The following is a 17748-nucleotide window of genomic DNA, read 5'->3' as shown; positions in this document are numbered from 1 at the left end:
GCCCTGTTCTGGAGAAGCTTCTGGGCCCTGGTGCAGAGAATGAGGCAGGAGCTGGCGAGCTAGGGCAGGGACTGACTCAAAGGCCATGTCCCTCCGGTTAATTCCCAGTCGAGGCATTGATTTGGCTCGGTGTCTGCCAAGAGAGGGTAGGGCCCAGCTGAGACCTTCCAGCATGGCTCTTGGCAGGGGCAGGCTGGGGGTGGTGGAGCTGGGTGGGTGACACATTTAGCGGTGTGGGACCTGGCTACTTTTTGCCCCTCTGGCATCACCCAAGACCTGTAATAGGTTGGTGTGGAGGGGTCTGGAGAAGGAGAGAGCACGAACAAGGGAGAATACCAGCACAAGGAGAAAAGCTGGGAGATGAATGCTCCCCGAGCCTCAGTTTCCCCAGGTGCAGCTTGAGGAAGAGCAATTAGTTGATTAGCATGCTGCCAGCTGTCAGCATGAGCAATTCACGGCTGATTGGGCATCAGCCCTCCCCAGGCCGTGTGCTTGGATTGCAACAGAAACCCCCAGAAATGGGCAAAAGGTGCAATTTTAGTTCCTGCCTGGCGTTCCACCCTAGCCCGATGCCAAGCACAGCAGCCTGGCGCCCCCTGCCGCATGCAGCACAAAGGGAAAACCAGCTAGCGAAAGACTGGAAAACTAACTACAAAAAAAAAAGGGGGGGGGGGGGCGGGGAGGAAATAAGTAGATCAGAAGCAGGAAGTCTGCCAGACGGCAGGGCCACCGGCAGAGCGGGGTGCACAGGGAACACTCCAGGAAGACAGCGGTGTTGCAGAGAAGCCAGAGGAATTCTTTGCACCGGTTTTCACAGCAGAGGAGGTGCAGGAGATGCCCCAACCTCCCCTGACCCATTCCTTTTCAGCAACCGAGCTGAAGAACTGTCCCAGACTGAGATGCCAATAGAGGTTTTGGAACAAAGTGGTAAATTAAACAGTAGTACGTCACCAGGACCAGATGGGATTCACCCAAGTGTTCTGGAGAACTCACATATGAAAATGCAGACCTACTAACTCTGATGCTGACGGCAAACTGTCGTCTGAAGCTGACTGCAAACTGGGCAACCAAACGTCAGGAAATCCAGTATTAAAATGCAAAGTAATGCACGTGGTCCCAAGTATACCTACCTCGCAATTAGCTGTTAGTAATGGATGGTCAGTGTGGATGGTTCTCTGAAAACACCCACTCCCTGGGCAACAGCCGTCAAAAAGAGCAAAGGGTGAGAAACCACTAGAAAGGGCTAAGTCGTCAGGCAGAACGCAGTGTGGGGCTGTATAAATCCATGGTACAGCCACATCTCAAATCCTGGGGGCAGCTCTGGTGGTCTGTCTCAGCCGACCTCTTAGAATGGGAAGGGTGCAGTGAAGGGCAACCAAAACGCTGAGGGAGCCGGGGTATCTATCGCTTCTGTAGGAGTGATTAAAAGGCATGGAGGGGTCAGCTGGGAAGACAAATGACGGGGTGGGGATGACGCTGGAGGGCTCTAGAATCTTGACTGGTGTGGGGGAAGTAAATGACGTCCCAGTGGGGCTCAGAGGCCCCCAGCGCTGTCAGCCCCCACCAGCCCCACAGCCCACATCTGCCCAGGCTGGTAAGTGTGTCCTGGCTCAGCGGAGTGGTTGGAGAGGAGCTGGGTGTCTCAGAGTCCAGGCCCCCAGCACCCCCTGCCCTACCCCACTCCCTTCCCAGAGCCACACATCAGGGCCATGCAGTGACCTTTCTACCTGAAGCACTGTTGGCCCCTGGACTGGGCCTTGCTGGGCGGGGGCAGCCCCAGCTGGGGCTCACACAGTAAGGGGCAGCCCTGAGTGGACAGGTGGGTAGGCTGGCCCCACTCCACAGCAGCTTGATGCCTCTGTGCCAGACGCCTGCTGCCATTCAGCTGAGGAAACCCTGCAGGTGCAGCACAACCACAGGGTCAGAGGTGCTGTCTGGGACTGGGCCACCCAGGGGAATGGCCCTGGGGGCTCCCCCCTTGCTGCTGAGGGGGGCAGTGTGAGGCTTTCAGCCCTGTTCCCCTCTGAGCTCCCTCCTAGCATTCCCAGTCCTGCCCCCCCTCCCTTCTCTACTCCTGCCTCTGCACTCCAGCTCCTCTGGGTTTGCCAGGGAACCGGCCCTTACATCCCACCCTAGCCAGCACCCAGGGGAACACAGTTTGGCCAGAAAACACTAAGGCCACCAGCTTGGCCCGTGCCGATTGCCCCAGGTCCACGTCAGGTCAGAGGGGACTCGCCCCCATCCAACACCTCCACCCACAGGGAACTGATTGTGTCATGAGAAATCCCAGCCAGCGCCCACCTGGGCTCCAGGGCAGCAGTTTTCCCCTCTGCCTGGGCTAGAATAGAGCCCAACCAGCCCCTTTCATCCCACCAACCCTCCAGCGGCAGCAGCTCAGCCCTGCATGGTGAGCCCAAAAACGGGGATTTTTTTTTCCCTCGGGGAGTAAAGGTGCAGGGGTCAGGCATGGCTAGCCCACAGCGGTGATGGGGGACTTCATCCTGGCAGTCTGGGGCTGACCTGGTGGACGTGGTGGTTGGTCAAAGCTCACAGCCTCTCCAGCTGCTGCAACAGCATGAGGGATGTGGCCCAGGGGAGTTAGGCACTCTGAGGAGCTGCGTCTGAAGTCGCACCAGGAGGCTTGGAAAGAGCAGACCCTTGCAGCCAGCTCACCCCAATCCCAGCCCAGCCTGCCAGCTGCAGAAAGACCAGCACGGAGGGCGAGGGAGTTGGAGCCGTGCATGTGCCCTTGGATGGCCTGTGTCGGCGCTCTAGGACAGGCACCAAGCGCAAGGGGGGGTCTGCTCCACGGCCAGCACTCCAAGGGGCTGCCATAATGCACCTCGCCACATGCCTTCAGCCACTCAGAGGCACCGAGCGCATCGCCCCCGATCCTGCCAGGCCTGCAGTACTATGGGGGACAGCCCCTTCCCTGTGTCTGACTCGGGGGGGTGGGGGGGGCTGGCTCAGACTTGCATCCCAAACCCCGATCTCTGGGGCCCCCCTCCCACACCCAGGCCAGTCTCAGCAGAAGTTCTCTGCAGTGACCCAGACAATCCCAGACCCCTGCAATAGGCTAGACACAGAGCCAGCCAGAGTGGGGCCTGCTGGCCGCACTGCCTCAGTGCTGAGTGCAGGGAGGCCTCTGCCTAGAGCGCTGGGCTCATTCCAGCCTGGGAGCTACATTCAGGGCTAGGCCGCAGGCTGCAGGGCCAGGCCTCCCCCCAAATCCCAGCCACCGGGACTGGCTGGTGCAGCTGGGGAGGGGGCATGGGCCCAAGGCAGTGGTGCAGCTCACAGCCATGGAGGAAGAGGCCAGACTGCTGTGTACCGCTCAAGCCAGGGGCTAAGGGACGGGGCGGGCTGGTACCACACACAACGGGGGCCATGGGGCAGGCCAGAGCATGCCAGTACCACACATAACAGGGGCCCTGTCTGGGGGGCAGGCTGGGGCACATCTGTACCACACACAATGGGAGCTTGGAGGGGGGGGCAGGCTGGGGTGCACCAGTAGCGCACACAACAGAGGCTATGGGGCAGGCCAGGGCACACTGGTACCACCCATGATGGCAGCTATGGGGCAGGCTAGGGTCCAAAAGCCAGGGACCAAGGTGCAGGCGTGAGGTGCCGAGGGACCAGCCTGGCCACCACTGAGCTCTCTGGCCTGTTGGGAAAGACTGATCCAGGCCACGACTGGCCGTGGAAAGGGACCCACAGTGGGCAGCAACTGCCAGTTTACCAGGCACACCCCTCCCTCCCTCCCCTCTCCCCACCCCAGGCAGCAGGAGGCCTCCTGCTAGAGAATAGAGATATATTTATGGATATACAAATTTCGTACAGTACCTGGATGGACAGACAGACGGACACACACAGAGTGCTACATAAAAACCATATAGACAGTAATAACGTACAGGGGACGACGCCGGAAGCGTCTTAAAAAAAAAAAAATCGGGTAGAAATGATTGTTCCTCACAACAACAAAAATGTAACAAAACAGTGGGGGAAAAAAAAAATTAATCATGAGCCACACTAGTACCTGGTGAGAGGAGCCAGGGGAAGGGCCGGGCAGGGGGCAGTGCCCCAAATTTCAAGTGGCCAGTCTGGGTCCCTCGGCAGAATACCGTGGCGCATGGCTGGAGGGGGAGGAACCACTCGTGCGAGACAGAAGGTGACACCCACTTCCTCATTTGTTCCCTCTCAAAGAACCAGAGGGACCCAGAAGCTGCACAGGAGGCCTGCTCCCTCGAGGACTTCATGTCTGCGCAGCATCAAGGAGTCCCCGGTGGAAGCCCTGGATTTTGAAGAGGCGGAACCGAGGAAGAGGAGGGAGCGGGTCGGGAGGCGGTTGCGAAGACGAGTTGAAAACCATAAAGAGCAGCTTGTTCTGAGGTGGGTCCAAGGGAAGCCAGCTGCTCCCACCCCACTGTGGATCTAGATCCTGGACTCTCCATGGAGCTGGGACCCAGTCTGATGTTGATCTAGAACTCTGGAACCCACCCAGCTGCTCACACGAAGCTCCAGTTCCAGCAAGGCTCCAGAACCCACCGGTTTCCTTGGGAGGTTCCCGTTTTGCTGTGCACCAAGAAGCAGGCTACTCCCTGAGGTGGGGCTCTCCTCTAGACATGGATGTAGAACCCAGTCACTCCATGACAACGGAGCACCGACCCCAAAGTCAGTCTGGAAATGGGTGCGCCATGGGGCAGGGATGCCACTCTGCAGCGAATCTAGAACCCAACAGTTTCACGGTGGAGGAGATCGCATTCCAACATGGCTCTATACCTGGTTATTTCATGGAAATCCCCACTGGGCACAGGTCTGGAACCTGATAACTCCACAAGGCCAGGATCTGATTTGACAAGGATCTGGGACATGGCGGTCTCCTTTAGCTGTGCCTCTAGAAGCTGGTTATTCCACAGGCTGAGGGATCCTTTTCCATTGTAGATCAAGAACCTAGTTGTCCTGCATGGAGAAGACCCTGTACCAACCCAGCTCTCCAGCAGCTCCGTGGTGGGGAGATTTGAGGATGTTCAGAGCCTTTGATGAATCCAGCAACACTTCACCCAACCCACCAGGTTAGCGGGAAACGCGTCCTCTGCTGGCCAGGGCAGGAGCCACCGCCGGGCAGATGTAGTGAAAGTTTACCAAAGTTAAATGCACTTTCTTTTTAATATAAAAGGTTCAGCTCGTGAGGCGTTGCCCTCCTGCTGGAAGGGTGTTTTCAAAAAGAGTGAGACCATTAAACACAGGTGGGGCGAGGCGCCCCGGGCACGCTGGACTCACGCAGCAGATTAGCTCATTCTAAAAATATATATAAGATTTTTATATATAAATTCTTGCACGTAAAAAAAAATAATAAGTCAGGTCAGCGAATTTTGTAGCATCTGGGAGCGGACAGGGGAGGGAGTGTGGGATTCAGGGCAAGTCACTAGGGATGACTTTGGATTTCCTTCTTCACATTTCTGTGCCCCTCTGGCAGCAGAACCAGGGTGGGAGGGACCCCAATCCAGCACAGGCTGGCCAGGGGCATGGCTGGAGCATTCTCTGCCCCCCAGATCCCACAAGGGGCCTGGCTGGGGAACACAAAGGGGACCTGGCACCACCTTCACCCCAGGCAGGATGGGAGCAAGGCACATTTCCCTCCGCCCAGCACACAAAGTCAGAGGTTCCCACAGCGAGCAAGGGGTCTGGGGTCCCATCAGCAGCTCCCTTAGCACCAAGGCCTGCCCCCCCACCCCCCCGATGCCACACGGCTCCACCCCCCACTCTGGGGCTGGGAAGACGCTTAGTGTTTCCAGAAAAGGGGGTGGGGTGAGCAGCTGGTTCCCCCCCGTTCTCCCCCGCCCGCACCTTTGCACTGTAGTGTTTGGTCATGGGTGCCCCACAGCTCTGGCATCGCCCAATGGCCCAGATGTCGGCAGCAGGGCCCAGGGTGAGGCATGGAGGCTGTACAGAGTCTGGATCTGATGGGCCGGGGGCAGCGAAGGCACTGGGGGCGGGGCGCTGAGGAGCCCCCCACGAGGTGCTGCCCCAGTCCCCTCTCGCATCCCCCTTCCCAGCCTCTTACAAGTCCAGAGGCTCCTCCACCGGCACTGACTGCAGCTGGGTCAGCACCTTCTCGTCCGAGTCAAGGCCCTCAGGGTCCAGGGGGTCACTGGCTGTGCTGCCCAGCAGCAGCCCCTCACCCGCAGGCAGCAGGAGGCCGCTGGACTCCGTGCCCTCCAGGACCTCCACTGCCCCCTTCTCCATCTCAAAGAGCCCCTCGGTGCCAGCGGCTGGGATCTCCATGCCCCCCGAGCCAGGCCACGCCGCCCCTGAGTGCAGCACCAGGCCCTCCTGGGGGAAGTTCAAGAGGACGCCAGGTTGGCGGGTGGCCGCGCCTTCTGCCCCGAACAGCTGGCTCGCCCCTGCGCCCTCGGCATTCCCTGGCCTTGGAGAGACACCGGCAGCCAGCAGGGGGGCACCGGTGCTCACCGGCGGTACCGCTTCTTGCTTGACGGGCAGGGCCAGGCCGCTAGCAGGGGTGGAGAGCACCGGGGACATCAGCATGGTGGCGGGGAAGGTGGCGGTCAGGATGAGCTTGCCCTGCTGGAGTGTCATGCCCGTAAGGATGGTGCCACCACCTGGCACAGGGTTCGTCAGGAGGAAGTTCCCTGCAGGGGGGAGAAGGGGGTGGGGGACGCTCAGGTGGGGCTGTGCTGTGATCTCGCAGGGAGAAGCCCACAGTCACCCCCCATCAGTCAACAGAGGTAGCAGAACCCCAGAGTCCTGGCCCAGCCCTCTTCTGTACCCACCCAGCCCCACCCTGGCAGAGCCGGGGAGAGAACCCCAGAGTCCTGACCCTGCTCTACCACCCAGCCCCACACCTATAGCGCCGGGGAGAGAACCCCGGAGTCCTGACTAGCTTTGGTGGGACTGGGAGCCAGGACTTCCAGGTTCTCCTCCCACCTCTGTTCCCGACCTACTGGGGGAGGCCCGCACTCTGTCCCAGCTCAAAGGGGCCAGCCCCCCCGGCCGGTCTTGTATCCGGAGCCTGGCTGGGGCAGGGCTTGGAGACACATGGGGTCTTGGGGGAAAGCCTCAGGGAGTTCTCCAGACCCCCGGGTGGTGGGGCCAAGAGCCCCTCCCCAAACACCACAGCGAGCCCGGAAGGATCTCGCTGAGCCCCGGCCCTGCCTCTGCCTGGTCCGCGAGGAGCGCCGAGGTGGGTCCACAGCCCTCGACTTCTTTGGACCAGATTCGCCCCCTCCCACCTCTCCAGTCCTTCCTCTAGCTCTTCCCTGGCCTCCTGTGGGCCTGGGCACCCCCAACCCGCCAGGCTGGGGCAGGAGCAGACAGTCCCTCCCCCGTCCCGGCAGCACAGCAGCCACGGCTGGTACCTGGGGCGCCGGAGGGCAGCTGCAGCGTGGTCACGCCCACGTTGGTGTTGATGAGGTGCACGTTGCTTGGGGCCAGGGTGCCACTGGCGGCCGGGGGGGCCCCTCCCTTGAGGGGGGCAGCGCTGGCCAGGATCTGGATCGGGCCCACCCCCTGCTGCAGCGTCACCACCTGGGACGTGGGCACCACTTGCGGAAGTGAGATCAGCTGGGAGCCCTGGGGCACCGGCGGGATGGACACCAGCTGCGGGGCGGGGGCCCCCTGGGGCACCGAGTAGACCTGGGTGGGGGACAGCGGCACCATCTGGGGAGGCGACAGCACTGGGGCCCCCGGGGCCGGCTGGGACAGGGGCACCACTTGGGATGGGGGTGAGACCTGGGAGATGGGGATCAGGGGTGGGGCGGAGACGTGGACCACGGTGGGCACGGGGGCGGCCTGGCCTTGCGCCGGCCCCGGGAGGGGCGAGGTGAGGGCGGGGAAGGACAGCAGGGGGGAGCCCTGGAGGAGCGGGGCAGCAGCCGGAGGAGGCGACGTCACAGGCAGGGTCTGGCTGGGCTGAGAACCAGGCACCACCTGGGAGCCGGAAGCCACCGGCAGAGGGGGCGCCGGGGCTGGGCAGGGAGTCTCCTCCCCCGACGGCACCACCTGGGGCACAGAGCCGGCTGGCGTGGGGAGCAGCGCCCCCTTGGGGTCAGGCGTGGCCGGGGGCGGCTCGGACAGGGCCTGGCTCGCCTCCGTCTTCACCTCCGCAGCCACTGGGCTGAACACCAGGCTGGGCAGCGCCTCGCCAGCTTCTGCCTTGACGTCGGGCCTGGCCGGGGCGGCGGGCGGCGACTCCACGCCGGGCGGGGTCTTGGCCCCCCCCAGGGCGGTGCCGTTGATGGGCGCCACGGGGCTGAGAGTGATGGTCTGGCTGTCGCCCAGGGCCAAGCCATTGATGAGTACCCCGCCCGGTGCCTGCAGCACCGAGCCACCGTTCAGCAGCACGGCCGGCGGGCCGGCGGTGGTGATGAAGTTGCCGTTGAGCAGGATGGACGAGGCCCCTGAGCAGGCCCCCGTGGGCGCGGGCAGGAAGAGGTTCCCTGAGGCCACAGCGCCGTCCGGCACAGCGGGCATCCCCGCGGCCAGCTCCGTCTCCTCCGGCCCCCGGCTCGACTCGTCCTCCGTGCTAGGGTTCCCATCTGACTCGCTGCGGGGAGAGACGGACCGTCAGGCTGGGCGGTGGGAGTCAGTCAAAGCTGCCTCCCTCCCCGTTACCCCAAACCTCCAGCTTCAGCCTGCCATGAAGGGGGGCCAATAGCCACAAGGCTGGCGGAGGCAGCACATCCCAGTGGGTAGAGGAGCCGACAGGCTCAGGAGCCCCGGGATGAGATCCTAGCTCTGGCTGTCTAGACAAGCCCCTTTCTGTGCCTCAGTTTCCCCTTTGGCCAGTCAGTCTGCCAGCTCCTGGGGCTGGGCAGCACCTGAGGTGGGTCAGGAGTTCCTGGATGTAACAGCCATGAAAGCTGCCCCCCCAACTCTGGCAAGGGCAGCCCCCAGCTGGGGTCACTCCACCACAGCTCCCTGGGGCGCAAACGAGCAGATTCCCAGCCAAGGTGAATTGACATCTCTCCCCTGGAGTCTCTGGGGCTGTGCCCCAATTCCCCCAGCCGAGGCCCTGGACCCACAGATCCAGGCAGAGCAGCGCAGAGCCTGGGCTATGTTCTCTTTGAATGAGCGCTGCTAGCACCCTGTTCCCCTGCCACAGCAAAGGGGGGGTCCCCTTCAGCCTCCCCATGCCAGGGATGCCAGACGTCTGCCTGCCCCACATCCCAGCTCCCCAAGCCCCATACACACACAGAGCAGGGCTCTGACCTCATGAGGGGTACCATGCCGAGATCCTCCCCCTTCTCTGTTCTTGTACTGAGGGTGTATGGGGGGGTAACAACTGACAGTGGGAGATGGATGAAGCTGCATGGCTTTGGGGGGCACCTTACTGTCATTGGAGGGAGCTCCAGCAATGTGGGGGGCTGGGTTGGGAGTGCACAGGATTGTGGGGTGCCTCCAGCTTTCTCTTGGGGCTCCCAGCTCTGGCTCCTGAACTTGTAGGGGGATAAGTTTGGGGGGCTGTCTCTGAACATGTGGGGGACTGCTAGGTGGTCCTTGGGGAGAGATGGGAATGGGACACAGGACCTCAGGGCACAAATTTGGGGAGGGGAGCTGTACCCCTTGCTGAGTGGTCTCATTCCAGTGCACCCCACAACCAGGTAGACTTGGACCACTTGTAGGGTTTTGACTTTCTGCGTCTATTACTACATTACTTTGGGGGTCCCCCCCCAAAAGGGATTTCTCCTTTCCTGGGGTGGGGGAAAGGCAATTTAGGAGTTCCTAGAGGTCCTGGGGTCCCTTTTTCCCTGCAGCTGGCTGAGATACTGGGGTATCTCCTCCCATGTCACTGTGGGCACCTGCCTGCAGGGTTCCTTTTCCTGGGTCCCCTTCACCCTGGTATTAGGGACACCTTCAGGAGGTCAGGGACCCCCTCCCTAAAGCTCACGTGGGAGCTCCCTGCAGGGTGTGCCTATGCGATCCAAAGGGAGAGTGAATTGGCTGGAGGGGGGAGCCCTGTACAGGCTTTTTGGGGTACACAGGATTCTGTGGGGGTGGCCTGCAGGAGCAGGCTGTCTAGATGGGGAGCCTGCAGAGGAGAATCTGGGAGGGCATAATTTCTAAGGGGGCCCCTGCAGGGGCAGACAGCCCTCAGTCTGGGGGGGGTACATAAGCTGGCGGGTGGGGGGTTTCCTGGGGGAAGTGGGTAAATGATCGGAGGTGGGGAGTCCTGCAAGGCAGCCTGGGTGGAGCCCAGAGGGTGCACAGGCTCTGGGGGGCACAGAGGGGAGAACAATAGGGTCTAGGAAGCCCCACCAAGAGGATGTGCAGGATCTAGGGCTGTCCCTGCAGAGATAGTACCAGATCTGGGGTTGCAGGAGCTAGCGGCTGGAGGGGATCCCAGGAACAATCGGGGGGTGGCTTCCCTACACGGCGGAGCTCTCTGTGCTCCCACTGGGGGTGGGTTCTCTGTGCAGGTGGGTGTCAGGACTCACAGGGGGGTGACCCCCCACAAAAGAAGGGCTGTGGGAGATTCCCCAAGGGAGGGGAGATTTCCCACAGGGGTGGGTGGGCGCCCTGTGGGTGTGGGAGGGAACTGCCCAGGCCCTGAGGAGGGGCTGCCCAGGCTCTCAGGGTGCAGGTTCCCAGCACAGGAAGGGCTGCAGAGGGCTGTCTGGGCCCATGCGGGGGCTGTCCAGCAGGGGGAGGGGGGTCCTAACCGGGGAGAGCTGGCCAGGCTCCCATGGTAGGGACCATTTAGGTTCCACGGAGCCCCTGGTGCAGGGGAGCTCTCCAGGCTCTGGAAGGGGGCAGCTTTCTGAGGGGTGGGGGAAGTTCCCCCTGAGATGTCTGTCTGAGCTGGGGTGGGGTTGCCCAAGGGGGGGCTGTCTGGGCTCTGGGGGTGGGTTCTGTCCAGACTGGGGTGGCAGGGCCTGGTTTTCTCAGGCTGGAGGGCTCTCTGTCTGGGCTGGAGAGTTTCCCCAGGGAACGCCCTGCAGGGGGCTGGGAGGGTTCCCTGGGGGGGGGGGGCATCCAGGCTGGGCTCCCCTAACTTGGGAGATGTTCTGGGGGGGTTGCTGTCTAGGCTTTTGGGGGTGGGGTTCCCAGAGAGGCTCTCCAGCTTTGGGGGGCGGTCTGGGCTTTGTGGGAGGGCTGGTTCCCCCAGGGGCTGTCCAGGCTCAGGGGGTGCTCCTTCGAGGGCTTCTCCAGGCTCTGGGGGGATTCCCGGGGGGGATTGCCTGGGCTCGGTGGGAGGGGTTCCCAGGAGCATCTATCTGGGCTCCCGTGGCGGGGGGGGGGCGCTGTCCAGGCTTGGGGGTGTTTCCAGAGGAGCTTTCTGGCTTTAGGAGTTGGGTTCCCGGGGGGGGGGGGGGGGGCGCAAGCGCTACCCAGGTGAGGGTGGGTTCCCCAGGGAGGCTATCTGATCTGGGGGGGGGGCCGTCCGGGCTCAGGGCAAGGTGTTGCCAGAGGGACTCACTGGCTTGAGGGGGGCGGGTTCCCCCCCGGGGGGGTGGGTCTCCGGGCTCGGGGGAGGGGCGGCGGGTCCCCCCCCCGGGGGATTACTGCCCAGCCGGGGGGGGAAGCTCCCCGCCCCCCCCTTTACCTCTTGCTGGGGGTCCCGGCGCCTCCCCCGCTGCGGTCCCGCTGCCGCCGGTTCTTGAACCAGTTGCTGACCTGGGTGAGCGAGAGGCCGGTGTCCCGGGCCAGGCGCCGCTTCTGCTCGGGGCTGGGGTAGCGGCTGCGGCCGTAGGAGTCGCGCAGGGCGGCCCGCGAGCGGCGCTTGAAGCAGTAGACCGTCTCCTCGCCGTCCCAGATGGTGCTGGGCAGCGGGAACTTCTTGCGCAGCCGGTACTTGTCCACCGCGCCCAGCGCCCGGCCCCGGGCCGCCTCGGCCTCGCGGTAGCGGGCGCGCAGGTAGAGGTCCTGCAGGAAGGGGTGGTGCGGGGCGGCGAAGGGCCGGCTCTGCACCAGCCGGTACAGCTCGCCGAAGTCGCCGCGCTGGAAGGCCAGCAGCGCCCGCGCCTTGGCCAGGCTCTCGCCCGCCGCCTCCTCGCCCGCCCCGGCCGGCAGCGAGCCCAGGAAGCGGCCGAGCCGGCCGGGGTCGCCGGCCTGCAGCAGCGCCTCGCACACGCACGACACTTGCTCGGCGGAGAAGCGCGGCGGGGAGGCGGCGGCGGGAGGCGGCGGCGCGGGGGCGGCCGCCGAAGTTGGCCCAACTTGGCGCGGCTCGCCCCGGCCGGGCGCGGCGGGATCCGCAGGGAAGGAAGCCATGTTCGGGGCCCGGGTGCCTCCTCCCGCCTCGCCCCGCCCCCCCCGAATTCCCGGGCCTCCCCCCCCCCAATCTCTTCCTGCTCCTCCCCCCGCTTCCTCCGTTTCCAGAGCGCCAGCCTGGCTCGTCCCGTTCACACACACAAAGGGAGCGACCCAAATAGCGCCCCCTCCCCCCCGCCTCTGCCCCGCCCCCCCCCCCGCGTTCCCTGCCACTTTGCAAAAGTTTCCAAACACGTTGCCACGCGGAGGGGGAGGGGCGGGGCGAGGCGAGGCGGGAGCCGACGAAGGGGGCGCCCAGGCCGGGCCCTCAGCCCCGCTACCGCGGGGAGACTCGGGCTCTTGGCTGGGAGTGGGGGGGGGGCAGCGCCTTGCGCCCCCCAGGCTCGGAGCAGACTTCCCCCCCCCGGTGTGCGTGCGGGGAGCAGAGCCGGAAGTTGGTGGCAGGGGGGAGCAGAGCTGGGCGCCCCTGGAAGCAGAGGGGGTCTGGGTGCGCGGGGGGAGGTCTATGGTGAGCCCTCCCCCCCGGGCTGTTCCCCACCTCATGGCTGCTCAGGCCAGAGTCTAGAGGCCCAGGAGGGGCTGAAAAGGTCTCAGCACGTCTCGTGCAGCTGGAAGGGATCTCATGGAGTCCAGCCTCTGCCCCCTTGGCAGGGCCAAGCACCATCTCTCTTTGCCCCAGAGACCCCTGAACGGCCACCTCAGGGATTGAGCTCACAATGCCCGGGTTTAGCAGGCCCATGCTCAAACCACTGAGCTGCAGGCACCTTCCAATGTGCCTTTCTCCTTACACCTCTCCTGATCCCCCAGCCTCCCTCGCCCCACTGGCTTCTCATTATTGCAGGGCCCCATGGGCAGCGGCGGCCCGACTGCAGCTGTGCTGGGTGGAGGTTACTTCAGCCGGGGCTGGTGGAGCAGGGGACAGCGCAGGACATGCCGCAGCTCAGCCAGGGCTGCAGGATTTTTAAGGGACATTGGAAGAGCCCCGTTCCCCACAGCACCCCCTGCTGGAGGGTCTGAGTCTGGGCAAGCCGGGAGCCCCCCCCCACAGCCAGCCCATGCCCCACTTGAGCCCCCTGCTGGGAGAGGCTGGGGCCAGGGTAGCCAGGGACTCCCCCTATGGACAACTCCCGCCTCACTCCCCATGGCGTGGTTGTTGTGTGAGTTGTGGTTATCGGCTTGTGTGGCCTTGTCAGTGTTGGGAGGAGTGTGGCTGGTTGCTGCACACCTGTGAGTGTAACGGTCCTCAATGTGCTCATTACTTGTATGAGGTTTTGTGTGTGTGTGTCGGTTGCTGTGGTAGGTGGTTGTGCATTTGTGGCTCTCTGCCTCCTTCATGCCTGGCTCTGACTCCGCCCCATGGCTGGGTCCCCACATCCAGGTTGCCCTGGGGTGGGGAGGGGTTGTGGGGTGCAGAGCGTTTTCAGCAGCTGAGCTGGGAGAGAACTAGGTTGGGAGCCCAGAGAAAATGGATTGGGCAGACCCAGCTGTCATGAGAGCTCTTGGTGCGTCCCTAGAGGGCAGACCCCTCTGCCCCCAGGATGTGTCTGACCCTGCCACTCGCAGCCAGCCCTGGGGAGAGACAGCAACAGTTGCCTGCCACTGGCGAGGGTGGGGAGCAGCTGCCATTGGCTAAGCCCCAGGGCCAGGTTATCAGCAAGGTTGCCATGGGTGGAATAAGTTTTATGTGCACCGAGGCTTGTGCCGATGTGCACCACCAATAGAAACGCACACTGGCGGCTGTGGGGCTGTGCTAATCAGCTGGGTGGCTCCTGGCTCATTCCTGGGTGGATGTTGATGGGACAAGAGGGAGCCAGGCTGGGTACCGGGAGAGCAGATAGAATCACAGAACACTGGAACAGGAAGGGACCTTGGAGAGGTCTTTGAGTCCAGTCCCTTGCCCTCATGTCAGGGCCACGCTCTAGGTAGTCCAGGGGTCGGCAACCAAAAGAGCAGGAGGAGCCATTTTTTCCAATTCGGTAAAAAAAAATCAGTAATTCAAGAGCTGCAGTGTCAGTGAACCTGAGACTGTCCTTAATGCATCACCTTAAACCAGACTTTTTGTAACCCCTGTTTTCAGAACTGCGCACCCACAGTGGTTTGTAACGCAATACAGGCTCACTGCAGGATGTTCACAAACTTTTTACCTAATCTATTTCCTCGCAGTTTCCGTGTGTGTTTGTCCCACTGTCTGCCTGACTGTCACTCCTGAGCCTTCTCCCTGCAGGGAGGACATAAGGGGGAGTTAGCCAACATTCCAAGATCACACGTTGTTTGCTGTTTAGATGGGAGTTGTGCTTTTGGGGCTATTAGACGTTCTCTGTTTATCGAAAATAATCAGGAGGTTTTTTTTAATTTTGCAATTCTAGTCTTGGGAGCCACAAAGACGCCCTTGAAGTGCTGCATGTTGCTTCAGAGCCACAGGTTGCAGACCCCTGAGTATAGACCATCCCTGATCGATGTCTGTCTAACCTGCTCTTAAATATCTCCAGTGATGGAGATTCTACAACCTCCCTAAGCAATTTATTCCAGTGCTTAACTGCCCTGACAGGAATGTCCAACCTAACCCCCTATCCCCCCTTGCTGCAGTTTAAGCCCATTGCTTCTTGTCCTAATCACTTGGATGGATCAGGGCAGCACCGGGCCACCAGAGCCAAAAGTCACATCCAGCCCCACAGGCAGTTCCCAGTGCCAAGGTGAATCCCCATAAAGCTCCCAGGGAGTCAGAGTGGCCCCTGCCCCCTCCCCCACCTTGCTTTGCCTGGTCTTGCCCTGCCCCCCAACAAGGGATAAACCTGAGCTGGGAGAATCCTCTGGTGGTTCATTGTAGAACTGCAGGAGCGAGAGGCGGGGGCTTACTTGGAGGGCTGGGAAGGACTCCTGGGTTCTATCCCCAGCTGTCAGTCTGGGCCTACTTCTCAGAGTTTTCCCCTGAAGCATTGCCAGGGACTCAGACCACCCCCCCCACCCACATTAGCTTGGGAGAGTTACTTCCACAGCCACGCCACAGCATTGCCCAGGACTTCAAGTGCCCGGGCCCAGCCCCACATGTGCCAGGCCACTTCCCCACCCCCTCCCAGAGCAGGAAACAGAAACTACATCCCAGTGGAGAGACACCCTCTAGTGACCCCCCCAACACACTGGGAATGGCCCATTTGTTCCAATTCAGGGCCCTGATCTTGGTCGCTGTGTGTCTGGGGGTGCCCAGCCCGACGGGGCGCTGATCTCGGTCACTGTGTGTCCTTTCTCCCAGAGCAAGGTGCGCATCAGCTGCTACATCTTGGTGCTCCAGTGTGAGGTGAAGACCAGATCCCAGCAGGGGCTGGGAGAGAGCTGGGCCCTGACCTGCCTGGGGCCTGGGTCCAGCTGCAGCTGCTCCCTCTGTGCGATGGGGGAGGGCAGAGTCCCTGAGCCAAACCTTCCCCTTCCAAAAGGCCTTTTCTCCAGAGCAAGAACATGGGCCCCCTTTGCCCCACCCGACCCCTTCTTAGCCCCTAAACCCGACTCTTCTCCCCTTTGGCTCTGCACTGCCTCCTGTCCCCCAAGCCTGCCCCTTCCCCCACACTCCTGCCTGTCCCCCAAACCTGGAACTGCCCGCTGCCCCCACTCAGTTGCCTGCTCACCAGGCCTCACGCTGCCCCTTCTCCCCCCAGCCCCACACTGCCCTCCCAGCAAGCACTCCCTGAAGCAAGTTGCCTGGAGTCATCCTGTAGAGGGACAGAACTGACATACCCAGACCTCAGCCTGGGGCGGGGGCCTAGTTCCCCCAGTGACCCACAGGAACTTTGCTGGGGATGTTATGAGGCTGGTGCCCAGACTCTATGGTGATGGGCAGCCCCATGGCCCCCGACCCAAAGTCAGCGGGCACCCGGGTCAAATCCTGCCTGCAGCCGGGGCACCTCCCTGCCCCACCACAGAAGCAGGTGCTGAAGAGTCTTCTCAGGCTCCTTATCTGCCCCATCCCTGCTGATGCCTCCTTGTGGGGGTGGGGGACTTGCCTATGGGGGGTAGGTCCCGCAGCAGGCACAGCTCCTTGTGAACCCTGGGTTAGAGGGCTGCGATTCCCCGATGGGCACAGGGGGGCGCTGTTGCTGTAGGAGAAGCGGGGTGCAGGCAGATGGTGTGATGTAGGCTGAGCCCGGCTCTACTGACCCTTCCAGGCCAGCATGGGGGCAGGGGGCAGCTTTTGGCATGAACTGTCCATGTCCTGAGTTCTAGCCTGGCTCTGGCATGGGAGGCGAATCTAGTGGTGTGAGCTGGGATCCAGGCCTCCATCCCCAGCTGCAGGAGTGGGGTGAAGTGGTTAGAGCAGCACCTCCCAGGCTGCTGCACGGGGTCTCCTGGGGCCTGTCACCCCTAGCAGCTGGGGGCTATTTTTACTCTGGTCCTGACGGGTGGCTCCCTGCACCTGTCAGGGCCCCCTTGTGCCCGGGTGTTGTTCTGCCAGGGGCGATGGGTCAGAGCAGGCACAGGAATTCCAGGCAGCCTGACCCACGGCCTGACCTCTATCTGCACCCCCAGTTGTGAGCCCGATTCAGCCCTATGTTCAGCTAAGCCCTGCCCCACTTTGCTGCATGGCTGCCAGGAAAATACTCCCAGGGCCTGCAAATGGAGGGGGCAGCCCAGTCTGGGGTTCCTGGGCCACGCAGGCCAAACCGTGTCCCACAGCCCAGGGCAGAATCAAAGGTCACCGTAAATGACTGCAGTGCATCTGGAAGGCAGCGACGGGTCTCTTAGTCCAGGGACGGGGCAGGGGATGCAGGGAAGGGCTGTAACGTAGCGCCAGGGAGATGGCAGCTCTCCTGTCGCAGGGCAGGAGGTCAAAGAGATGGTCAAGTGACATCAGCAGGAAGCAAATTCCAAAAGCCTGTGAAACTCCTGGCCCCAGGGATCTGACTGCTAGGGCCAGGGCTCTCTCTTGATTTTTTTTCATCTGTGGGCAGAATAATTTTTTTCTGTGCACTGAGGCATGTGCAGATGTGCACCACCCACAGAAACTGGTGGCTGTGGACTCTCTGCTAATCAACTGGGCCGTCGCCCAGGCACTGGGCTTACCGGGAACGGCGTCTAGGGCTGAAGGGATTGTTTGGTGTGTCCATCTGGAGCCAGCTGCTGCCGGGGGCAGGTTCCCAGGTGGAGAGTGCTGGGGTGGGAGCCAGAACAGTACACCCTGGGCCCAGTTAGGGCAGAGGGGGAAGGACTAAGGCCTGGGGCAGAGGGTGGGGTTGTTGTCTGAGGGGTGTGGGGACAGATGCAAGGAAAGGACTTGGTTATGGCCCGGCTACTGGATGCCAGGGAGCCCTGGAGCTGAGCAGGCTCCAACCCCAGACCCCTGGGTCCCTCCCTGGCTGTGCTGGGGAACACACAGAGCCACGTTAGCATGCGGGGAGTTGGAGGGCAGGTAGCGTGGGCTGGAGGAGACGGACAAAGTGGGGGAACCAAGGCCCTGGCTTGGGGGACTCTTCCGGGCCCTCCCCTCCCCGAGATGGATTGGCATGACTGTCTCTGGCTGCTGTGCTG

At 62.4% G+C, this 17748-nt stretch overlaps 1 protein-coding gene across 2 annotated transcripts; it reads right to left on the bottom strand.

The window, feature by feature from the left end:
* Positions 1 to 3803: 3803 nt before the first annotated feature.
* On the bottom strand, positions 3804 to 12249 carry SIX5 (SIX homeobox 5). Of its 2 annotated transcripts, XM_075016816.1 has the most exons (3): positions 11564 to 12249; positions 7377 to 8563; positions 3804 to 6650 (listed from the first exon to the last, which is right to left on the bottom strand). In XM_075016816.1, the coding sequence occupies exons 1-3, from the start codon at positions 12229 to 12231 to the stop codon at positions 6061 to 6063; spliced, it is 2445 nt and encodes an 814-aa protein (XP_074872917.1). In that variant the 5' UTR covers positions 12232 to 12249; the 3' UTR covers positions 3804 to 6060. The 2 variants fall into 2 exon arrangements, with proteins under 2 accessions (XP_074872917.1, XP_074872918.1); XM_075016817.1 differs by lacking the exon at positions 3804 to 6650 and having other exon boundaries at positions 8407 to 8563; positions 11635 to 12249.
* Between the last annotated feature and the right edge of the window lie 5499 nt (positions 12250 to 17748).

This window comes from Carettochelys insculpta, chromosome 22 (assembly GCF_033958435.1).
Source record: "Carettochelys insculpta isolate YL-2023 chromosome 22, ASM3395843v1, whole genome shotgun sequence".
Classification (NCBI taxonomy): domain Eukaryota; kingdom Metazoa; phylum Chordata; order Testudines; family Carettochelyidae; genus Carettochelys; species Carettochelys insculpta.
Note: the sequence above shows the minus strand (reverse complement) of the source record. Positions and strands in the feature narration are given on the sequence as shown.